This window comes from Durio zibethinus, chromosome 1, assembly GCF_047325235.1.
Source record: "Durio zibethinus cultivar Kanyao isolate XHJ-2024 chromosome 1, ASM4732523v1, whole genome shotgun sequence".
Taxonomy (NCBI): domain Eukaryota; kingdom Viridiplantae; phylum Streptophyta; class Magnoliopsida; order Malvales; family Malvaceae; genus Durio; species Durio zibethinus.
In genome coordinates, this window is record NC_143162.1 from 34,850,172 (window position 1) to 34,876,383 (window position 26,212).

The window sequence follows — 26,212 nt, forward strand, 5'->3', positions numbered from 1 at the left end:
GGGAAAACAAAGGTGAGAGGGTGGGCCTTTTATAGTCCACACACCACAAAGTTTACAACTTACGAGTCACCTGCCAGCCTAGCTCTCACGTGTCATATTCTTGCTAGCTTGCGCCTTCTATGAAGTTGGGCGTAAACTACGCAACCCTTTTTCTAATTTCATTTTACCGAGTTTTAACTTTTTCTAATAATTCATAATTGCCCCGGTCCTTGAGCTACTTTGTTTTTTTCTTTCCTCTTTTTATGGCTTTTTTTTTATTATTATTCATAGACTTAAAGTCTTGGTTAATGATACGTATTAATCTTTGTAACAAATAATATTCCAATCAATGAAGCAATTATTTTTATTCGTATATGTGTGATTTACAACTTTAGTCGAATTTGAGTTTCATCCGCAGTCTCACGTAGAGAGGGTAAGCTAACCCGTCTCCGACGGATTTCGATTCGACTCGACTCCACAGGATCAATTTTTTTTTTTTGAAATTCGGGTTTCGAGGTCAGGTCGGATCGGATCGGATAAAATAATGAAACATTCAGGGTCGGATTTTCTTAAAATCTGATCCGATTCGATATTATATAAAAAATTATTTTTTAATTAATTATTTAATTTTTTATTATATATATTTTTATATAATGATATTTTTAAATATTTATATTTAAAAAATAATATTTTATATTTAAAAATAATAATATTTTATTAATTTCAGATCGAATCGAGTACGATTTATATGATATCGGGTCTGATCTGGTTCGGATATGAAAAAATCAAAAAAAATTTCGGGTAGGATCAAATTCGAGTTTAATAAAGTATTAAATCGAGTCAGGTTCGAGGCGAGCAAAACCCACCCCGAACCCGAACCCGATCCGATGCCAACCCTAGTCTCACTCTCACAAATCACAACCAATATGGTTAATGTACACTATCAATATTGTTCCTAACCACGTCACCTTCCTAAACTAAACGCATCTTCCAAAATCATATTGGAAGACTATTGAATTACATGCGAAATATGCAAAATATCCAATTTTATATATAAAAGATGTTGCAATATGAAAATAGAAGAAATTATTGCACATGTTATATTTAAAATTTAAATTTATTGAATATCATTTTTTAAATATGATTAATTAAATCAATTAAATTTAATTTTAAATTCAATTATCCATCATTTTAGATAAATGGAACCTCTTTAATTAAATAATTTATAAATCTCTTTTAATTGAATCCAAAGCTTTACAGCTCAAACGTTCATCTAACTATTTTAAAATGTGTTTAGTATGCAAGATATGATAAGATATAATAAAATGATATTATAAATAAATTAGATTAAATAATATAATCTTATATTATATTTGATGTGTGCAATAATTAAGATAAGATAATTTATTTATTGATCAAAATTATTTTTCTTTAAAGTTATATAATTTAAATTATTGATATAATTTTTAAGAGCATAATAGTACATAAGTTTAATCCCACTGATTAAAAATAATCCTCTACACTTTAGAATAATTGAATCATCATATACTAAAATGATGATTAATTTTTCTTATAATCATATCATTTTTTTATACAAAATAAATATAATATAAAATGATTATCATCCTATACACACAAGATTATGATAGAATATGATAATATAATATTATAAATAGGATTAGATTAAATAATGTAATTCTATTTTGTATTTGATGTATGCAATAATTATGATAGGATAATTATTTATTTGTCAAAATTATATTTCCTTAAAATTTATACAATTTAAATTATTAATATAATTTTTAAAGATGTAATTTAACATATAAATTTTATTTTATAGATTAAAAAAATCCTATCCACTTATGAAGGATTGAATAATCCTACATCAAAAAAATATTAATTATCCTTACAATCCATATCCCTCTCTTTTATATATAAATCAAATATAATATAAAATAATTATCATTATATCTTATTAATAATTTTATACATCAAATATAATCTTAGAGTGTTGGATTACTAGCAGGCAGGATTTTGAGTTACAACTTCATCTCCTCCCCCACCCAAAAAAATAAACATTATATTAGTCAATATATATATATATATACTTGTAAATTTCTTTATTTCATTAAATCTATTAAAATCAATATTTAAAAAAATATGTAAAATTTTTTAGTTTTATATTATATAAATTGATCCTTTCCTCTCTCTCTCTCTCTCTCTCTCTCTATATATATATATATATATATTAGTAGAGTCTACAAAACTACTTTGGAGATATGTGAGTTTTCCAAGCTAAAATTAAGGGTGGTAGGCAGTAGGTGCCAGATAAGCATGACTAAATACCCAATTGGTAATCAAGTAGGAATACATTTTGTCAAATGTTTTGGCAAAGACAAAAAAGAGGCGGAGGCAACCGAAATTGAATTTGTGAGCTATTTTGGAATATTATAAAACCATATATATCTTAGTCAAAATATTTACCTTCAAAGAAAATAACAAGCACTAAAAAAATTCACACAAATCCCATTACACTCGATATCAAAGAGTAGTGGTAATTTTCTAATTAAAACAGTTATTGATGGAGCCCTTCATAAATACATAAAAATATATATGACAACATTGAAAGAATATTTTAAAATATGAATCAAATCTGGTTTTATCAACAAAAATGATGTTGGTACTGAAATTTTAACATTGAAATTTGTAGGTACATGCAATCTTTTTTTTTTTTTTTTGGTTTTTATTACAAGCTTTCAAGTAACAACTAGGCTTTAGTCAATATTGACATAAGTTGGACTATGATTTTAAAATTAACAGGATTTCAATTTTGTCATCCTGGAATCATACCCTTGAGATTTGACATTAATTTTGGTTTTTAAAATTGCTGCCCGAATTGACTACATCCTCGTCTGCATGTTTTTTTTTTCACCATATGTTAGGTAAGAGAAAAGGGAAAATGCATGGAAAGGGAAATGCATGCATGAACCATAAATGAAGAAAATTAATGAGTTAAGAAAAGGAATTTGGAATAAAATTGCAAATGAGAATATCACTTTCCCCTATTTTACCATATTGGTAATTTCACATTCTCATGCTCAAAAAGGTGATGAATCAAACAAAATAATCTGTAATCTGATAATGAAAAGTAACATTTCATTTGATAATCTTTTTTCTCTAAAATAAAACGCCCTCTTAGTGAATACATGTATTTTCATTCTACTATATATATTTCAACAAATGAAATGATTAAATTTTATCACCTTGGAAAACATAACACATCTCCACTATCAGGGGCAGTTGGTAATGATAGCCAAAGGGAGCCTTCCCCCCCCCCCCCCCCCCCCAACAAGATTTGAAATCTTTATAAGCATATATATATATATATTTATATTAAATACATTTAAATTAGACCTGTAAATAAAAAATATTGATTTTATTATTTGTTATGTCTTATAAATTAATTTTGTGTATTGTAATTTCAAAGATATTTAAATTATATCGATATTTGTTTGTTTATTATATTTAACAATTATTATTTATAAATTTTTAAAATTCATAGATTTGTCATAAATTTTAAATTATAATTAAATGAATTAAGCAAAAGTTAAATTAACTTTTCAAATTTTTTCAAGAAAATTTAAGTTTTCAACCAAGTACCAAATGTGTTTTTCATTTTTTTTAGTACAAAAAAGGTCAAAGTTTAAAAGATTTAAGGAAAAGAAAAAGAGATTTAGCTTATTATAATTCCTTCTCTCCATATATATATACACTTTTATTTTTACTTTAAATTTCTATAATATGTTGTTATAATTTCTTTACCAACAAAAACAATACTATTGGAACTACTTTACAAAATGACAAAAAAATACTAAATTCCTAGTCTCTAAATTTTATCTTTATTCTTTTAAAAGAATATTTAGTTTTCTTATTTTGATAAAATATTTAAATATGATTGATTTAATCATATTTTTTATTTTTATTTTAAATTATCCAAAAATAAAAACCCTCATAATCTATTGATAGATCGTGTAATTAATAATTCAACGATTAATTGTAAATTATATTATTATTAAAAGTATAATATTATCATAATAATATTTTTGTTTTATAATTTTGTAAGCTTATCATATTTTTATTAATATATTATATATATTTATATTTATAAATATGATATATTATATATTATTAATTGATCTCCTAAATGTAAAGATCCACCAATGTCCACTATTTTCTTAAACTGGAGTTAGTCTCGCAAGTTCTTCCACCTTTTGGCTTTCTTTTATTTTCTTTCCTACCAAGTTAACATAGGATGGTGCCATGAAGGACGTCAAAAGCTGGAAAAAGAAAAGAAAAAAAAAAAAGGAGGGCAAGAATCTGACTTCCCACCCCAAAAATTAAAATAATGGCTTTGGTAGGTAACAACCGATTTAGTATACGACTAAAACAACGTCGTCTCTCGCAGAAAATTTCCACACAATTTATGAACCAAGTCAAGCATATGCATAAAAATAAAATAAATTTACTGTAACAGCAGCAGCCGAAAGAACAGTATTTTCATTGCTTAAAACCGAGTACTCATTCAAGAGGAAGAAATTTACGAGGGAGAGTAGTGTCTGTCGGTTATGAAAGATCAAGTCAAATGAATAGTGCACATACCTAAATTTTTTGAAAATTTTATTTTATTTCAAAAATAAAAATATATAGCAATCTTAGCAAAAATTTATATTATATTTATAAATTTTTCATTAAAAATTTACTAAAAAACAAAATTAAATTTAAATCTTATAAGCAAAATATTAACTTATTATCAATTTCATCAATCTCTCGATAATTATATGTAGCAAAATCATATATTAATATGTGCAATACTAATTTGAGTCAATAGAGGGATCATGTAAACGTAGAAGATTGACCGAAGAAAAAGAATGAAATTTAAAATAAAGTATACTTTGCCAATTTACCGAACCCAACACCAACATTTTTTAAGTAGCATGTCATGGTATTCACATGCCGGCGCGCCACACTTGCTTGATTTTTAGGGAACACAGTATCGTTGAAGTTGCCTAATGCTTACATTTAGTTTACAAGCTAATTGACTTTATTTTTGGTCTTTCGTGAAATTGCATGCCCACTCACGTTTGAGGAGGCTAAAACAATGTTTTTTTATCGTTTCTCCCTACCCCTGTTTTAAGCATCATTGACTTAGCATTTCATCAACACAAATTTAAACTTGATTTATATATTAATATTATGTAAAATATTAAAATTAATATATTTTATTATATTTTATACAAAAATTATATATTATAATTTGTGTCGATAAAAAAATATAAAATATATATTTTTAGTTTTATTAAATTAATATATAATTATTATTAAAATTTTAAACTTTATTATTTTTGTATCTTATTTTATTATCATATTTATATCATATTACTGTATTATGTTTTGGATCGTCAAGACTTATTTCGATTGGTGAGAAGAAAAACCTCTTTTCTTTTGCCATCAATGTTTGATTTATATATATATATATATATATATATTTATAAAGTAACAAATATAGCAAAATGTACAACTATAATTGAAATATCGCATTTATCTAAAAAACTATTGAATTAAATAAATAAACAAATAAAAAAAATATTCAACAAAAAAAAATCAGCATAATGAACCAAAAATATATAAAAAATAAAATACAATAAAAAAAGTTTTTCATCAAAACTATAGTTAAATAATCTATAACTTTACTTTTTTTTCAAGTATATATAAATTTATTATAATACTCCTTTTTCTTTGTTTTATCATGTGATTCATGGAAGCTTGAAACTTTGCTTTTTTTTTTTTTAAGTGTTTTGCAATTAATTTGTTGCTCACTTTTAGACCAATTCATGGTCGGTTGTCAGCCAAACTCGTGGATTGGATGTGATTAGGATTTTAAGTTCTAAGTTGGATCAGATTTGATTTGTATATTATTGTATTAAAAAGTATTTTTATTTAATTTAATTTTAAAATATCTTTTAAAATATTAAAATATTAAAATACTTTATTATAATATTTAATTGCAAATAAATTAAAATGATCAATTTATTCTTTTATTAAGTAATGAATTTTTATATTATTTTTAAATTTAAACATAATAAAATTTTGAAATAATTATCTTTATTTCATTATCAATACTATTACATTTTTGAATAATTACTATTATTATTTATAATATTATTAAATAATTTTTTATAAATAATACTCATTCTGTCTCATTTTTTTCCATATATATTTATTGGAATGTTTAAAAATTATATATATATTTTTTAACATCAAAACTCTTAACTTTTTATATTTTAAAATTTTTTATTTTTTAATATTAAAAGTCATAAAATTTTAATTTTATAAAAAATAATTTTAATATTAAATACATTAAAATTATTTTTTTTTTCTAAAACTCCATGAAATTGAATACCATCTAAATAATTTAAAATGAAAACAGTAATATTTATTTTAGAAATGGTGACCCATGTGGAGGTGGGGGCACGATTCTAGTTCATTTACTAAAGAAATGGCTCAAGATTTACGAGGAAAAAAGAAAGGCATCAACGTCTACAAATCAAAAGTGAGCAAGAAAGTATTGCGCCCTCCTTTCAAAGTAGAAAAGCTAATGTTGAAAAAATAGAAAAAAATAAAGTGTTCGACTGACAAAAAAATGTCAAGTCCTTCTACCAAACTTGATTGTTGTTTAGAAAGATAACTTCATTATTAAATAAACATGTTAGAAGGTATCCAAATTAATTATTAGAATCCGTTTTTAATGTTACGTAGAAAGAATTTTTAAATTATAAAAGTGAAATTAAAAAATATTTTAAAAAAATTTAAATGCATAATATTTTTAAATAAATTAAATATAATTTTAAAAGAGCATATATCATTTTTTAAAATTTCATTTATGAAATTTTAAAAATTGATTAAGGGTGGATAAAATAAAATTTTAATTAAAATTGGTAGTCTTCATCGAATACATATTTATACTTTTAATGACCGTTTAAAAGAATGGAAGATAAGTATAAATAGACAAAACTTACTTGAAGTTTTATAGGTGAAGTTTGTGTGAAATTTTTTTATTATAAACAAGTAAATAGAATTTTAATAAAAAATTTAAATCGATAAATTGATAAAATTTAATATGAAAATCAATAATATGTAAAAAAAATTATTAAAAAAATTATTTATAATTCAAATTTAATCTATATGTATTCAATGATAAAAATTTTATTAATATTTTACTAATAATATTTATTTAATAAATATATTAAAATTTATTTTTTTAATTTAGCATGATTTATCTATATAATAATATCTTTTAATTTATCAATTTTAATTTTAAATTTTAATTATATATTTTTAATAACAAATTTTACGAATTTCACTTTCCAAATTTATGTAAATCTTTTCCCCTATGAACAAATTTAGAAAATAAACACGAACGAGGCAAAGGTGAAAATGGACTTTAATTAGCAGTGAAGGCAAGATCTTGTGACTAGTCAGATTATCCTTTGACTTAGTTCCATGCTTGTTCCCTTATTAACTTGCAAAATAAATAATTACTACATTATTTTAAAAATAAAAATAATTTATTTTCAAAATCTTCAGATTTATAAAATATGATTCTATTTGTTTCACAGAAAATAACTTTCAAATTTTCATTTTTAAAAAATATTTTTATTTTTTAAATTAAAAAAAGTTTTTTGTTGTTTTAATAAGTTAATGAAAAATATTTTTTGTTATTTGGATGTTTTTTTGGAAATTTTTTGTTTCAAATAATATTAATATAACTATTAAATATTAAAAATTATTTATTATTAAAATATATTAAAAAATTTTATTATTAAAATTATAAATGTTAAAAACAACTATATTTTAATAATAATATTTAATATTAAAATATTATATTAATATAAAAATACTTAACATAAAACTATTTATTATTCTTTATATTATTTATTAATATATTATTACAATATTTATTAAATTAATAATATTTGTTATTATATTATTTATTATAATCATATTATTTCTTAATATATTATATTAATAATATATTGTTTATTATTATAATATTATCTATAAGTAAAATTATGTTAAAAAATATTGATAAATAATTTATTTAGAGATAGTTATTTTTCAAAAAATATATTTTCTTTTTCAAAATTATAAGATAATATAAAAAAATAACCTCATTTTTTATTGATTAATAAATTATTTTTTGTTAATCAGTTAATTTTTTACTAAACAAACACTTGAAAATATGAAAATTATTTTTTAAAAATTATTTTTCGCAAAATAAATGAAACTTATATTTGTTTGAATTTGTTTAGACAAATTGAATGATAAATATATGAGAAAATATCATTTTAATGATTTTAGTTATTAAAATTTGTTAATTAATTTTTAATATGTATAATTATAATAAATAAAATTTTATATTTTTAATTTGGAGCAATAAAAACACCTTGACTTATTTAGTCAAGTTTGAAAAATAAAAACAACTTATTGTTCCCATAAGTAAACTTCTAACCCCATTTTTTAGGCGCCAATGGCTCAATTAAAATGATTTATAAAAGTAAAATTTTTAAATTGAAAAATCACAATGGCGGGAACAAAAAGTAAAAAGATTTTCGGCCAAACAAAAAAAAAATCAAATGGAACTTAATTTTGAGTATTTGGAAAGAAGCTATCTCCTCTTACAGATATCGAATAGAATCTCCGAACAAACCAAACCTATTTTCTATCGACTAATTTTATCGCCACGAACTACCCTTTTTTTTCCACGGACGAAATCCTAACCCTTTCATTACCACCCCCGAACTCTCCCGACTTTTCAGTAAAATCCGCTTTTCAAAAGGCTTTCCAATCGCTTCTCCAAAGCTGCCTCCGAGCTTACGGTTTTGAAAGGAGTCGCCCCCGCTACTGCCTCCGCTGTTCTCGCTGCTTGCGCTCCTGAAGCGGAGCCGTATATATCCGACGAGGTAAATTCTTCTCGAATCTTTTTTCCCCGATTATTTTTCTTTCATGTTTATTTACGGTTTATTTTATTTTATTTTACTTTTATTTCGTGCTCAAGGCTATGGTGGCTGCGCTTGGAAACTCAAAAGATTATTCCTTCAAGCAATACTAGTTATTTGTGGATAAAATCCAGAGCAAATCTAAGGTTGGTGAGATTCCTTTTTATTTTATTAAACACTTATATTTTGAATTTATGTCCGTACATGCATTTAATTTGATAATTATAGCTGTTATTAATCACTATTAAATATTGTGTAACTTAAATATGCCTGCAGTTTTCAAGTTAGTACAATGGCATTTCAATAGGCAAATTTTAAATTAATGAATTATTGTTGATAGAATTGATTGGGCTTAAAATTATACATCTATGCTATGCAAGATGCTATGAAAATATTACGTAGAGCGATGAATTAATTATCTGATTCTAGTGGCGTATTGGGAGTTAAATTTTGTACATTTGATGTGAAATTTATTTCTATTTTTACTAGTATTTGCTTGTTTTCTTGATTGAGAACTGCTTTAGATGGTCCCCAAGAAATGCTTTTTTCATGCAAAGAATTACTTGACAGGGAAAAACTCTGGATGAATATTTTTATTTTTTCTTTTCATGGTCCCCAAAAAATGCATTGGAAGTTTGTTTCTGCTCTTATTGGTGCTGTTTAGATCAAGAAAAGAATTTAGAGTGACGACTTGCCATCTGATTATGTTTTGTAAATTAATGAGTAATATTGTCCTTTGGCTAAATTTCTTCCATTTTCATGATGTTAAGTTCATTTGAACTTTACATATCTTATTTTGATTGAGCACCACTTTGCATGGTCCCCCAAAAATGGTGTTTTCACGGAGGAAATTACTTGACAAGGCCTAAAAGTGTAAAACTTAGTTTTGGGACCACAAGGTTTCTTTCTTTTCTTAAACTCTTTGTTTTCAAAGTTGATGGCTGATCTGGGGCTGTTTTATATTTTTCAGAAGATTCATCATCTCTTCATTCAATTTGTAGCTTTCTGATGCCAGTGGTGATATGTTTGTTTCTTTGTAATATGCTAGTGGTGGTATGTTGTTGATAGGGGATGTCCTTCCTTCACTTGTTTTACTTGTTTGTGACTCTTGGCTATTTATGTTTTTGACTGGGCAATGGTATCATATGTCTCAAGGAGTAAGGCAACACTAATATTCTATAGTTGGCAATATTCATTGAAACCTTTGTCCCATTGGATGTCTGATTGAAGTACATATTAAGTAGGGTTGACAATTCAATCCGTACCCGGATCAAATAGTAGTCAAAATATTTACTTTCAAAGAAAATAACAAGCACTAAAAAAATTCACACAAATCCTATCACACTCGATATCAAAGAGTAGTGGTAATTTTCGAATTAAAACAGTTATTGATGGAGCCCTTCATATATATATATATATATATATGACAGCACTGAAAGAATATTTAAAAACATGAATCAAATCTGGTTTTATCAACAACACTGATGTTGGTATTGAAATTTTAACATTGAAATTTGTAGGTATATGCAATCTTTTTTTTTTTGGTTTTTATTACAAGCTTTCAAGTAACAACTAGGCTTTAGTCAATATTGACATAAGTTGGACTATGATTTAAAATTAATAGGATTTCAATTTTGTCATCCTGGAATCATACCCTTGAGATTTGACATTAATTGTGGTTTTTTAACTTGCTGCCCGAATTGACTACATCCTCATCTGCATTTTTTTTTTTTTTTTTACCATATGTTAGGTAAGATAAAAAGGAAAATGCATGGAAAGGGAAATGCATGCATGAGCCATAAATGAAGAAAATTCATGAGACAAGAAAAGAAATTTGGAATAAAATTGCAAATGAGGATATCACTTTCCCCTAGTTTACCACATTGGTAATTTCACATTCTCATGCTCAAAAAGGTGATGAGAAACAAAATAATTTGATAATGAAAAGTGAAATTTCATTTGATAATATTTTTCTCTAAAATAAAACGCCCTCTTAGTGAAGGCATGTATTTTCATTCTACTATATATATTTCAACAAATGAAATGATTAAATTTTATCACCTTGGAAAGCAAAACACATCTCCACTATCAGGGGCAGCTGGTAATGATAGCCAAAGGGGGCCTTGGCCCCCCAAAAATTTTGAAATCTTTATAAGCATTTATATATATTTATATTAAATGATCTGTAAATTAAAAATATTGATTTTATTATTTTTTGTTTCTTATAAATTAATTTTGTGCACTGTAATTTAAGAGATATTCAAATTATATTGATATATGTTTATTTATTATATCTAATAATTATTATTTATAAATTTTTAAAATTAAGATATTTGTCATAAATTTTAAATTATAATTAAATGAATTTAGCAAAAATTAAATTAACTTTTCAACTTTCTCAAAATGATGTTTTCAACCAAATACTAAATGTGTTTGTCAATTTTTTTAGTACAAAGAAGGTCAATGTTTAAAAGATTCAAGGAAAAGAAAAGAGGGACTTTAGCTTATTACAACTCCTTCTATATATATACTTTTATTTTTGCTTTAAATTTCTATCATATTTTGTTATAATTTCTTTTCCAACAAAAACAATAATATTGGAACTAGACAAAAAAAATACCAAACTCCTAATTTCTGAATTTTATCTTCATTTTTTTAAAAGAATATTTAGTTTTTTTGTTTTGATAAAATATTTAAATATGATTGATTTATTCATTTTTTATTTAAATTTTAAATTATCAAAAAATAAAAAAACTCTCATAATTCATTGATAGATTATGTAATTAATAATTCAACGGTTAACTGTAAATAATAATAATATTATTAAAAGTATAATATTGTCATTATAATATTTTTTTTTTATAATTTTATAAGCTTATCATATATTTGTTAATATATTATTTAAATATATTTATATTTATAAGTATGATATAATATATTATATATTATTAATTGATATTCTTAAAGTTATACGTAAAGATCCACCAATTTCCACTATTTTCTTAAACTGGAGTTAGTCTCTCAAGTCTCAAGTTCTTCCACCTTTTGCCTTTCTTTTATTTTCTTTCCTACCAAATTAACTAGGATGGTGCCATGATGGACGTCAAAAGGGGGAAAATGAAAAGAACAAAAAATAGGACGGCAAGAATCTGACTTCCCCACAAAAATTTAAAATAATAGCTTTGGTAGGTAACAACGGGTTTAATGTACGACTAAAACAACGTCGTCTCTCGCAGAAAAATTCCACACAAATAATGAACCAAGTCAAGCATATTCATAAAATTAAAATAAAATTGCAGTAGCAGCAGCAGCAGCCGAAGGAACCGTATTTTCATTGTTTAAAACTATGTACTCATTCAAGAGGAAGAAATTAACGACGGAGAGTAGTGTTTGTCAGTTATAAAAGATCAAGTCAAATGAATCTAAATATTTTGAAAATTTTATTTTATTTCAAAAATCAAAATATACAACAATCTAAGCAAAAATTTATATTATATTTATAAATTTCTCATTAAAAGTTTATTAAAATTTAAAATAAAATTTAAATCTTATAAACAAAATATTAAATTATTATCAATTTAATCAATCTCTCGATAATTATATGTAGCAAAATTATATATTATTATATGCGATCCTAATTTGAGTCAATTGAGGGATAATGTAAACATAGAAGATTGACCGAAGAAAAAGAATGAAATTGAAATAAAGTATACTTTGCCAATTTACCGAACCCAGCACCAACATTTTTGAAGCAGTGTCATGGTATTCACATGCTGGCGCCCCACATGCTTGATTTTTAGGAAGCACAGTATCGTTGAAGTTGCCTAATGCTTACTTTCAGTTTACAAGCTAATTGACTTTACTTTTGGTCTCTCATGAAATTGCATGCCCACTCATGTTTGTGGAGACAAACATTTTTTTTATCTTTTTTCCCTTCCACTCCGTAAAGCTTCATCAACTTGCTTTTCATCAACACGAATTTAGATTTGATGATTTATATATTTATGTTATGTATCAAAATTTACATAAAAATTATATATCATAATTTATATTAACATAAAAATATAAAATAAATATTTTTTTATTTTATTATACCCATATATAATTATTATTAAAATTATAAATTGTCATTTTCGTAACTTATTTTTTTATCGTATACATATCATGTCATCCAATTATATTTTAAATTATCAAAACTTGTTTCAATTTGTGAGAAGATAAATCTTTTTTTTGTCTGAGATTTTTTTGTGTCCGATAACAACTTTGAATTCTGATTAATTCAAAGTTAAACTAGGTCAGATCCCATATGAAAAGTAAACTCTTTCAATCATATTTTTTCTATTCACAAGATTTGAAATCGAAACCTTATTTAAAAAAGATCAAGCTTCTTAACACTCAAACCAAAAAGTGTAAGTGAAAAGATAAATGCTTTTTCTTTATCAACTAGTGTTTAATATATATATATATTTTTTATAAAGTTAAAATTATAGCAAAATGTACACATATAATTGAACTATTGCATTTATATAAAAAATTATTGAATAAAATAAATAAATAAAATATTCAACAAAAAATATAAAAAATCGACATAATGAATCAAGCAAATATATAAAAAAAATAAACCACAATAAAAAAAAAAAGTTTTTCATCTATACTATAGTTAAATGATCTATAGCTATGTCTAAAAAGTAAGTATATATAAATTTATTATAATACTCCTTTTTCTTTGTTTTATCATGTGATTCATGGAAGCTTGAAACTTTACCTTTTTTTCTTTTATTTTTATGAAGTGCTTTGTAATTTGTTACTCACTTTTAGACCAATTCGTGGTCGGATTGTTAGCCAAACTCATGGATTGGATGTGACTAGGATTTTAAGTTCTAAGCTTGATCAGATTTTATTTGTATTATTATTGAATTAAAAAGTTTTTTTATTTAATTTATTTTTAAAGTATCTTTAAAAATATTAACATATTAATATAGTTTATTATAATATTTAATTGTAAATAAATTAAAATGATCGATTTATTCTTTTATTAAGTAATGTATTTTTTATTAAGTAATAAAAAAAGTTTTTTATTTAATTTAATTTTACAGTGTCTTTAAAAATATTAACATATTAATATAGTTTATTATAATATTTAATTGTAAATAAATTAAAATGATCGATTTATTCTTTTATTAAGTAATGTATTTTTATATTATTAATTTTAATTTTAAATATAATAAAAATTTAAAATAATTATCTTTATCTCATTGTAAATACTATTACTTTTTTGAATAATTACTATTATTATTTAATTAAATTTTTATAAATAATAATATTTATTTTAGAAATGGTGACCCATGTAGAGGTGGGGTCACCATTCTAGTTCATTTACTAAAGAAACGGCCCAAGATTTGCAAGGAAAGAAGAAAGGCATCAACGTCTACAAAGAAATAAAAAATTAGAAAGAAAATATTGCGCCCTCTTTTCCAAGTAGAAAAGCTAATATTGACATTAACAACAAATAGTAAAAAAGGTAATGAAAAAAAAAAAAGTTAACTTCAAATTCGTATATTTATATAATATAAAATATTAAAATTTATATAAAAATTATGTATTATAATTCGTATAGTTATTATTAAAATTTTAAATTATATTATTTTTATATTTTTATTTTATTATTTTTATATCGATATATTTTAAATTATTACATTAAAAAAAAAAGTGGAGTGTTCGAGTGACAAAAGAATGTCAAGTCCCACTACCAAACTTTGATTGTTGTGTAGAAAGGTAACTTTATTATTAAATATACATGTTAGATGGTGTTCAAATTAATTATTAGAATCCGTTTATATTATATAAGTGAAATTAAAAAATATAAATGCATAATTTTTTTAAAATGAATTAAATATAAATTTATAATAGCATATATCATTTTTTTTAAAAATTCGTTTGTAAAATTTTAAATAAGTTTTTAATCAAAATTGATAATTTTCATCGAACACATATTTACACCTTTAATCACAGTTTTAAAGAACGGAAGATAAGTAATGAATAAATTTAGAAAATAAACACAAACGAGGCAAAGGCGATTATACATAATTACAGATACATGGTGACAAATGTTGCTCGCCGGCGAAAATGGACTTTAATTAGCAGCCAAAGCATGATCTTGAGACTAGTCAGCTTGTACTCTGACTTAGTTCCATGCTTGTTCCCTTATTAACTTGCAAAATAAATAATTACTGCATTATTTTAAGAATAAAAATAATATATTTTAAAATCTTCACGGATATGATTTATAAAATATGTTTATTTGAATTTGTTTAGACAAATTGAATGATAAATATGTGAGAGAATATCATTTTAATGATTTTAGTTATTAAAGTTTAATATGTATAATTATAATAAATAAATTTTATAATTTTAATTTTCTAACAATAAAAACACCTTGACTTAATTTTAATTTAGTAAAGTTTGAAAAACAAAAACAACTTGTTGTGCATATAAGTAAACTTCTAAGCCCATATTTTAGGCCCGAATGGCTCAATTAAAATGATTTATAAAAGTAAATTTTTTAAATTGAAAAATACCAATAGCGGGAACAATTCAAATGGAACTTAATTTTGAGTATTTGGAAAGAAGCCATCTCCTCTTACAGATCTCGAATAGATTCTCTGAACAAACCATTCTGTCGACGAATTTCTCTCTTCTTCACCGACGAAACCCTAACCCTTTCATTACCACCTCTGACCTCTCCCGACTCTTCCGTAAGATCCGCTTTTCAAAAGGCTTTCCAAACGCTTCTCCAAAGCCGTCTCCAAGCTTACGGTTTTGAAAGGAGTCGCCCCCGCTACTGCCTCCGTTGTTCTAGCTGCTTTCGCTCCTGAAACGGAGACGTTAATGTCCGACGAGGTAAATTCTTCTCGAATCTTTTTTCCCCGATTATTTTTCTTTCATGTTTATTAACGGTTTATTTTATTTTGTGCTCAAGGCTATGGTGGCTGCGCTTGGAAACTCAAAAGATTATTCCTTCAAGCAATACTAGTTATTTGTGGATAAAATGCAGAGCAAATCTAAGGTTGGTTATATTCCTTTTTATTTTATTAAAGACTGATATTATGAATGCATGTCCGTACATGTATATAATTTGATGATTATAGCTGTTATTAATCACTATTAAATATTCTGTAACTAAAATATGCCTGCGGTTTTCAAGTTCGTACAACGGCATTTCAGTAGGCAAATTTTAAATTAATGAATTATTGTTGATAGAATTGATTGGGCTTAAAATTACACATCTATGCCGTGCAAGATGCTATGAAAATATTACGTAGAATGATGAATTAATTATCTGATTCTAGTGACGTATAGCGAGTTAAATTTTGTACATTTGATGTGAAATTTATTTCTATTTTTACTAGTATTTGCTTGTTTTCTTGATTGAGAACTGCTTTAGATGGTCCCCAAGAAATATTCTTTTCATGCAAAGAATTACTTGACAGGGAAAAACTCTGGATGAATATTTCTATTTTTTCTTTTCATGGTCCCCAAAAAATGCATTGGAAGTTTGTTTCTGCTCTTATTGGTGCTGTTTAGATAAAGAAAAGAATTTAGAGTGACGACTCGCCATCTGATTATGTTTTGTAAATTAACGAGTACTGTTGCCCAGTGGCTAAATTTCTTTCATTTTCATGATGTTAAGTTCATTTATACTTTGTATATCTTATTTTGATCGAGCACCACTTTGCATGGTCCCCCAAAAATGGTGTTTTCACAGAGGAAATTACTTGACAAGAACTAAAAGTGTAAAACTTAGTTTTGGGACCACAAGGTTTCTTTCTTTTCTTAAACTCTTTGTTTCCAAAGTTGATGGCTGATCTGGGGCTGTTTTATATTTTTCAGAAGATTCATCATCTTCTCATTCAATTTGTAGCTATCTGATGCCAGCGGTGATGTGTTTGTTTCTTTGTAATATGCTAGTGGTGATATGTTCTTGATAGGGGATGTCCTTCCTTCACTTGTTTTACTTGTTCCTGATTCTTGGCTATTTATGTTTTTGGCTGCGTAATGGCATCTATGTCTCAAAGAGTAAGGCAACTCTAATATTCTGTAGTTGGCAATATTCATCGAAACCTTTGTTTCATTTAGGAAAGGTCGTCCAATCCGTACCAAACCGTTCCAATCTAATCTAATTTTTTAGGATCGATTTTTTTTTTTTAAATTGGGTATCGCATTGAGTAATAGTAAAAAAAATCGAGATCGATTTGGGTTAGATTTTAGGTAAATTTCATCTGACTTGATATATAAATAATTTTTTAATTATTTATTTAATTTTATATTTATGTATATTTATTTAATTTTATATTTATATTAAAAATAATATTTTATATTTTTAAAAAATAATATTTTATTAATTTCGAGTTAAGTTTTATTAGATATAATTTTATATCAAATTTGAGTATGAAAAAAAATTATTGAATTGGGTCAAGTTTGTGTTTTATATATATATATATATATATATATATATATATATATAGGAGAGAGAGAGAGAGAGAGAGAGAGAGAGTCGGGTTAGGTCTAGGATAAGAAAAATTTGCTGACTTGATTTGTTGTTATCCTTAGTCTCATTGAATATTTGATTGAATTATATTTTAATTAGGATTGACAATACAATTCGTATTTGTAAGATTTCGACGTGATTTGATTTTATAAAATCTTTTTTTTTTGAAAAATATCAGATTGAGTATTTTAAAAAAAAAAAGTTAAGGTTGGGTTTTATGCACTCGGCCCAGTATATATATTATTTATTTTATTTTATATTTTATATTAAAAAATATTTTATTAATTTTGAATTAAATAAGATCAATTACAAATTTAAATATATGTTAATCAAATCAAATTAAGATATAAAATAATATTTTAATATCAAATTTGGATATTAAACTAATAAAATTGAGTTAAGCTCGGAGCGAGAAAAACCCCACACCGCCTTAACCAGGTGCCATTCTTAATTTTAAGCCTCTTGCTCTGTCACCAGAATAAAAGACATCGGACTTTCCTGCTTTTGAACAAAAAGTAATAGAGCATTCCAGCAATAAAATTTTATAGATGAAGATCCTGAACTCCTGATGTTCTGACAAGTGACAACCATTTTACCGCTGTCCTTAATTAGTGCCCCTTTGGTTTTAGGCTCGTCCGTTGGCTCTATTCATGGAAAAAGAATAATAACTTCTCATTATGTCTATGTTGTCATGGAACAGAGGCATTAAATCATGCGAAGGCAGTTTTCCCTTATGTGTCTGATAGTTATCAGATGTCAACTCCAAGAAATATCTTTCTGCAAGGATAATCTGTGTAGGCATCTACTATACTTAGACTCTTCTACCTCCGAATATCAATGCAATTAAACTTTGCATTTAAAAATCTATTCCTAAATGCTATTGCATATTAACATCTTCTTTGCATAATCAGGTTACTAGTGGTCAAATTACCTCCTGTTTGTTATTACAGGAATAAAGTTCAAAAGGTGACTCCTCCACGGCATCAGATGTAGAAAGGACTCTGTGGAGTTAAGCTGTAGGAGTAAAGTTGCAATCTTCACAAGCTGTTGTGGACAACAAGATCAAGGGAAGCAACGAACTAAAGAGAAAACATTGATTTAGTGATGCACTGCATGATGGATACTTTTGTAAGTTCCAACTTGTCCAATTATTAGTCTTGTTTCCTTTTATTCTTTCCCCTCCCCGTGAGATTACTATGCTGATAAAAAAAGGTCATGCTGACCATCAACCCCACTTTTGCGAATTTATTTATATTACCCTTAGCAATAATTCCATGTCTGCTGAAATCTATTGCCGATGTTAACACGTCATCAAATCTGATGTTGGTGCGTTGGCCATATTATCTGTCATACACATTGAATGGAGACAAAATTTGTTAGCTTTGGCCATGATTGCGTTGAGACCTTGTATTGGATTTCACGAGTTTCCCACTAATTCATTTCTGAGGTGAGTTTGTATGATTAACCCATTAATCTTAGGTATGATACTCAAAGTAATATACTACCGTGCCATGGCACCTAGTTCAAAGTTCATAGAGAAAATGTCAAAGACAAAATCATATGATGAAAGCCTTGATACATCTCTAACTTATAGGGAAGTGGCTCCTGTCCATTTTCACCCTTTAGCGATGAGTAATTTGAGGGTAAAATGGTGAAGTGCAGGTGCTTGGATTCAATTGCAGTGCTGTAGCCACACATTTAGAAGGGCAGGCACACCACTGGACTGAGACCCAGGTTCGGTCGTTGAAGGAACTTGTGCGTCGAAATTCTGTTTTCCAAGATAGTTAGTCCTCACTCGCATCTTGTTCAAGCAACTGAATGCCCACCAAAGATACTATAGTGTAACATGTTGCATTCGGCCTTTTTTTTTTTGAATTGCGTGAGTGAAATAAGCCTGCAATTGCCAGCCTTGCTAGTGGAGCCTCAAACCTTTATTTATATTTTATCAGCCACACCGCAAACAAACGTTTGAAAGCTGGACGTTCTTTGGGCTTTGATCTTTTAAGACCTGGCTAGGAGATGAGCGTAGACTCCATTATGGGCATAACAAGATCAACTAATTCATGAGTATGTGGCCCATGATCACTTTAGTGTGGGTCTACCTTTTAGGCCCTCTTTACCCACGAAGCGGACGTGGGTTGACTGAAAGGCAACGGTCAGCTTGCTGACTTTTAACTCTTCGGTGGATAGCGTAGCCGTTGCAAATTGAAAGCTGAAACGCTCTCGATGGTAAAATGTACAGAATCGTACACCGATTAATGTTCCATTTTAAGCAACAAAATTTAAAAAAAAAAATTATGAAAAGGGGTTTATTGGCTGGCAGGTGTCTGGTCGCCATTGGCTTTTCTTCTGCTTCCCGAATCATATCGAGCAGTTCCTCTTTGTTATTTATAATCAAACGACACCAAAAGAAAGGCCGTCCAACGAACGGATTCTTCAAAGTCGAAGACCTTTATTGGCAAGACTACATCACCTACAATATCCTGGCTACAGTTTTCTCCTGAAATTTCACGTCATTTAGACGTGCCAACACGTGATTCCCCCACGTCAGTTCCCGCATGAAGACCTCCCTAACGTCCATATATTATTTTACGCCGGCTTAGGACTTCCTCCCGTCGAGTCGCTTCTTCCACCCCTTCAACGGTCTTAATCACCAACCTTATAAATGACGATTATGCCCTCGTCAGACCGTAAATACCGGCGGAGTCCCCGAACGCCTCTCCTCCCTCAAAAGTTCGAAGACCAATTATTCGAGGCTCATGAATCCGGCTTCGATGGCGCCTCGATTTCAGGAGCCGTATGTAACCTCTCGACCACCATCGTGGGAGCCGGAATCATGGCGCTCCCAGCCACCGTCAATCAACTGGGTCTAATTCCTGGCCTAATCACAATCATATTCGTCTTTATGTTAACGGAATCATCAATTGATATGATTCTCAGATTCAGCCGAGCCTCTAAATCCGCCACATATTCAGGCGTTGCCGCCGACGCTTTCGGTGGGGTGGGCCGTAACCTCCTTCAAGCCTGCATTGTCATCAACAACTTGGGCATGCTTGTGGTTTACATGATCATCATAGGTAATTTAAAACCAAAATTACGCCACATGGAACTATTAGCAGCCGTTTGATCTCGACTGAATTTGAATTATTGGCAGGTGATGTGTTGTCGGGGACATGGGTAGATGGCTTCCACCACAGGGGAGTAATGGAAGAATGGTTCGGTGAACATTGGTGGACCACGCGTTTGGCTTGGCTCTTGTTCACCACACTTTTCGTTTTTGCTCCTCTAATTTCATTCAAGCGCGTTGGTAACAAACTATAACTCGTCAAAATTCTAAATTGTTGGTTTAAAATATTTTCAAGCAATTAAGTTTTTTTTTTTTTTTGGGTTAAATTTTGGTGATTTTAGATTCATTGAGATACACATCAGCATTGTCGGTTGGTTTGGCGGTTGTGTTTGTGGCAATAACAGCGGGAGTTGCAATTGTTAAGTTGATGGAAGGGAAAATTGGAATGCCTCGTCTAATGCCAAAACTTGTTAATCAGGCATCGTTTTGGAAGCTTTTCACCACCGTTCCTGTTATAGTTACTGCTTTTATATGCCACCATAATAGTAAGTAATGATAGATTGATTGTTTCTATACTGTTAGTATCGTAATTTGGTTTTGTTTAATCGTTGGTTCGAGTTCATTTTCATCCAATCTGCTTAAAATTGATTTATTTAACTTGGTTAGTTGGTTGAGAGCATTAAGGGTAAGAGATGATTAATATATAGATATATAAAGCTCCGCAATGACCAAATCGACCCAAATTGACCTAGCGTTCAACATTACATAGAATGACAAAAATGATGCATTATTTTTAAGAATTCTAGTAATTTGATATCGCCATCACAAGATGTCTTCTGTATCAGAATTGTTTGTTTATGAGACTATGAGAGATTCAGTTTATATTAGTCCTTTGTGCATTCCTTGTGTAGAAAATTTATTTTTTTCAAAATTGATGTTTGAATTTCCAAATATCGTGCACATCCCTCATTCTTACATAGCGAAGATTGTTAGATGTTTAACGTATTGATTGCTTGCTTTTAGGACAATTGATTAACCGTTTTCTTTCCTGAATACACCTTGCAGTACTCCCAATAGAGAATGAATTGAAAGCCCCTACACAGATGAAGTCAATAGTTAGAAAGTCCCTCACATTATGCTCTTCTGTCTACATTGCTACCAGCTTCTTTGGAGTTTTTCTCTTTGGAGATCATACTTTGGATGACGTGCTTGCCAACTTTGATGGTGATCTTGGAATTCCATATAGTTCATTGCTTGATGATTTGGTCAGAGTGAGCTATGGTCTTCACCTGATGCTTGTTTTCCCAATTGTGTTTTTCTCACTTCGTCTCAACGTAGATGGTCTTTTATTTCCGTACGCCATTCCTATTGCTTTTGACAACAGGAGGTTCTTCTCTGTAACAGTAGCTCTTATGGGTTTTATCTTTATGGGAGCCAACTTTGTTCCTAGCATCTGGGATGCCTTCCAGTTTACTGGTGCAACTGCTGCGGTTTGTGTTGGCTTTATCTTTCCAGCTGCAATCACCCTTAGGTAAGTAATAGTTATATATGTTGGTTTTGTTGAATTCTATGTCAAAAGAACTTTACATGCAACAGTATGTTGGATATGATGTTATCAATGGCAACATCATGTTGCCTGGTAGAGGAACAAAGTACCATACATGAAAACTAGTATTAAAGATTATGATTTAGGGCTGTGCAAAATGGCTGACGTACAATGATGGGTCCTAAATAGAGCTTGTTAGATAAGATATTGATAGATTTGATTAGCATAGATGAAACCAAAACTGATTTGAAGAAAAAAAAAAGTTTTGCAATTAATAAATATGGTTTTTATCATCTGAAGAACCTTTTTGCTCTAACCTTTCTATTTAATGTGGTAATCAAATAATTAAGGATTCTGATGGGCACTTATGCAGGGATATCCATGGAATTGCAACAAAGAATGATAGACTAATATCATGGATGATGATTATTCTTGCTGTCTCAACAAGCACCGTGGCTGTGACTAGTGATATTTATAGCATTTTTAGTGTTGACCAAGGAGTTGTAACCTGATTTTATGGAAGGGTCCTTGTATATCTGGTTTTGCTGGTTCATTGACATAGTGGGAAACTCAAGGGCAAGGGGACGGGAACAATCTGGGTTTCTTTCATGCAGCTTAATGTGAAAGCATGACGAATAGAGTGACTGTTCCAGCATCTCGTGAGGTTTGATACTAACTATTCTCTGAAGTAATGCAGGTGATTTAGTTGTTATTTCTTGATTCTTTGGTAGAGTATTTCAATTACTGATTTTGGTGTCTTATCTGCCTCCTTTTACAGAATTGAAAATATTCTGGTCTGGATGAAAAAGTGTCAATTCCAAATTTAAAACAAGTTTAACATTGCTCATCTTTTGGATGGAATTTTAAAGCAAGGACATCACATACTAAAAGGCAATGACAATCTCTATCGTTTATTTAAAAAATAATAGTAATAATAGTAATAATAATAATAATTAGTGCGTTACAGATAATGCCAACACTATGCTTCATAACCATACATGTAATTAAGGTTTTTTTTTTTTAATTTATTCCCTATTTGTTTTTTTTGGTATTTGAGATTGGTAAAGATTTCATCCTGAAATTGTTCCATTTGTCATATGGTTTGTGTTTTGTTTTTAGAAAACTGGGGCGAGTCCAATGGTTTTGGACCTTTATACCAGAGCTTTGCGGACGTCTTTCTTTCTAGCTAATGTTTGGGTGCCCTTGTAGGATTGGATGGATTGACATTTTACAAATTGGGCTTTGAGGCCTATTTAATTGATGGGTGAATTTTATGGGCATTTTTAAGCATGCATACATAAACAACATAAGGCAACGTTGTCACCCCCAAACTGTCTCGGGAGGAGTCATCTCCACAATTTTGACATGAGCATTGCGTTGTAGCCGCTTCATTTTCCTTTAGCAAACCCACATTTTCTTAACACTTGTCGCATAAACATTGTTCCCTCCCTGTCCCAATCTTTCCGAGACAACTTATTTTACAGTTGTTTCCCGTATGTTCTAAAATCAACCCTTTGAAAGTAGATGAGAGAATTGCAATGACAGTCATATTCATACAAAATCAAATAAATGTCAGATAACCGCTCCAAAGTATGCCAGTTTTTTGTTATGATTTATAAACAATTTATTTTCAGAAAATAAAATCCCATTCTTAATATTTTGCATTTTTTTTGGGGGTATATTTGGAGTTAAATTGTCAGCTTCGACGCATGGTTTTGATAATTAAAAATTCATTTAACAACATGAACAAAGAAATTTCGTGAAACCTAAATTACGTTTTAGAAATTGAAACTCAATTACTCAAAGTGTCACCCTTTTGGCAAGAGGGAACTTAGCTTTGTTTCTTTCCTCGTGTAAATCATGACGATTGTTTCAATTTTCAAACGAAATCCCAAAGTACATATTTCCAAGCTGTTCGGTGTTAGGTCAAAATGATTGACATGACATGTTCATTCTTATTAAAAACTAGAATAATAAATACTGTAATGCTGATTACCACAATAATTAAGCCGATTGATTTTGAAGGTAATATTCAAATTAATTAAATGGAGGATGTAATTTAGTGAAATTTTCTGGGTTTATTTTTTCAATTGCCACAATCAAAGCCCCTGGATTTGTCCTATATATTTGTCTTCAAAAATGGTACTTTGGGGAAAAAAAGTAATCACAAGGGGCCATCAATAGTCCAATACTGACATTTCAACCAAAGACTCTGGCTTTGAAGTTGAAAGGAGTTAATTTTTTCCTTTGGAAAAAGAGTTGAAACTTCAAAAAGGGGTTTTTTTAGAACAAGATAATTTGAAAGAATTTGCATTTTGGGTGAAAGCCACAAATCCCATACCATGGCTTGTTGAAAAACAGTTTTATAACAAACTAAAAAGAAACAAAATTGTAAAAATGCCAGCTTAATTAATAGTACAATTTTTTGTATTGATAATTCAATACTCCTTCTATTGATTATCACTTTTATATTTATAATTATCAAATTTTCAATATTTTATCGATATAATTAATATTCTATTGATTGTCACTTTAATGATAATTTGAAAAGTGTTAAAAAAGTTCAAATCTGTTATGCATTAAGAGTTGTCATAAATTGCACTTGGCATCAAATTCATGCTTTAAGCTATCGAATTTCCCCCAAAAAAGGCAACCTGAAGTTCATATGGTTTATACTAAAAAACTTAGGATTTAGGGTATTATTATTATTACCCCATTCTAAAATTAATAATAAAATATATGAAGATACCACAGCTTGCCATCTTTCTTCCTCTTTTCTCTCCCTCTCTATTTATTCTACTTTTGCCACCCTTTTCTTGATGAGAAAATCATGATCCCAACCAAATGTACCCTACAGCATAAATTGGGTTGCTTTTTTTTGGATTCCTTGCCCTCGAGGAAGGGTGAATTGAAACCATAACAATAATATAATCTAACAACTAAAAAGAAATAAATTGTGTGGGAATATGAGGTATTCAGCTCCCAAAGTAAAATATTCTATACTATACACCACCGTGGAAGTATGGTATATAATTTCCTTCCAAATATTATGCAAACTTTTATTCTTTTGTTCTCAATTGATTTCCCTATATTTTAAATCTAACAATCTGGACTCTGTGGTATGCAGGAGTGATGAATTGGTAACAACATATTCTAAATGGGAAAAAATTTTGGAAAAAAAAAAAATCTTTTTTATTTTATGAGAAAACCACCCTTTCATGTATTTGACATTTTCCTTTTTGTTTATAGACTATTATTTTTTTCGTTGAATGATGAAATTTTTACAAGTGCATTAATGAAAACATGGGAGGATGTTAGACTTTCTAAATTAGTTTATATTTTATAATAAATATCAAATCAAACCAATTAAAAAACTTATAATAAAACTAAACTTAAAATAAAATAAATCATAAGTCGTAAGAAAGATAAAAGAAGAATAATGATTAATTTGCTAACTAAATAGAAAAGCATAGCATGGGGAGCACAGAAATACCTAGAGAGTTTGCACGTTTACATGAAATTATTGGTTTAATGACTCATCCAAAAATAAAACTTAATAAAAAAAAAAGGAAAAAACACATCATTTCTTTGGTTTAATACAATCATCGTGATTCCACAATCTATACTTTTCTTCTTCTCTTTTCCATTCATTTGGACACCTTTTTTCTTTTTTTCATTCTTTTTCGGTGGAGCCAGCTTCTTTTATATACGGATTAATGTATTGAATAATTTTTAAATTATAATAAAATATTTAATATGATATTGTTTAAATTTTTAATTTAATATTTAAATTATAAATTTGTTATTTAAAATAATTATTACGTCTTATTATCTAAAATTAATTACATTAGTAATAAGTATTATATTAATTAATAAATTTATAATTCAAATATTATATTAAAAATTTTTTAAATTTTATTATAATTTAAAATTTATTTATGATATTAATTTTTATAAATATATATGTATATAAAAAAGTAGTAACTTGAAACATACAAAAAATTATATGTATTAAA

General features: G+C 27.7%; 1 protein-coding gene, 1 long non-coding RNA gene and 1 pseudogene across 4 annotated transcripts; all 3 read left to right on the top strand.

Moving 5' to 3' along the window:
* The first annotated feature begins 8,645 nt into the window (after positions 1-8,645).
* Positions 8,646-10,270, top strand: LOC149520571 (uncharacterized). Its single transcript, XR_016345754.1, has 3 exons — positions 8,646-8,999; positions 9,095-9,181; positions 10,006-10,270. It is a non-coding gene; the product is annotated as an uncharacterized LOC149520571 (long non-coding RNA).
* Positions 10,271-15,132: 4,862 nt separating this feature from the next.
* Positions 15,133-18,680, top strand: LOC111310819 (uncharacterized; annotated as a pseudogene). Its single transcript, XR_016329773.1, has 4 exons — positions 15,133-15,201; positions 15,620-15,935; positions 16,015-16,101; positions 18,534-18,680. The product of XR_016329773.1 is annotated as an uncharacterized LOC111310819 (transcript).
* A 1,568-nt stretch (positions 18,681-20,248) lies between these two features.
* On the top strand, positions 20,249-23,777 carry LOC111312525 (amino acid transporter AVT6A-like). 2 transcript variants are annotated; one of them, XR_016345752.1, is made up of 6 exons: positions 20,249-20,660; positions 20,738-20,890; positions 20,992-21,195; positions 21,716-22,181; positions 22,570-22,860; positions 22,975-23,777. XR_016345752.1 is itself a non-coding variant. In XM_022912867.2 (5 exons), exons 1-5 carry the CDS (start codon positions 20,249-20,251, stop codon positions 22,706-22,708), a joined length of 1,374 nt encoding a protein of 457 aa, XP_022768602.1. In that variant the 3' UTR covers positions 22,709-22,960. The 2 variants fall into 2 exon arrangements, 1 of the variants encoding a protein (XP_022768602.1); XM_022912867.2 differs by lacking the exon at positions 22,975-23,777 and having other exon boundaries at positions 22,570-22,960.
* The last annotated feature ends 2,435 nt before the right edge of the window (positions 23,778-26,212 follow it).

What these genes read in the sequence shown, in the direction of transcription:
- LOC111312525 (XM_022912867.2), top strand. Translation starts at nt 20,249, where the DNA reads ATGACGATTATGCCCTCGTCAGACCGTAAATACCGGCGGAGTCCCCGA. An exon ending in GGTTTACATGATCATCATAG is followed by an intron (nt 20,661 to 20,737) that starts GTAATTTAAAAC and finishes AATTATTGGCAG; the next exon opens with GTGATGTGTTGTCGGGGACA. An exon ending in CCAGCTGCAATCACCCTTAG is followed by an intron (nt 22,182 to 22,569) that starts GTAAGTAATAGT and finishes GCACTTATGCAG; the next exon opens with GGATATCCATGGAATTGCAA.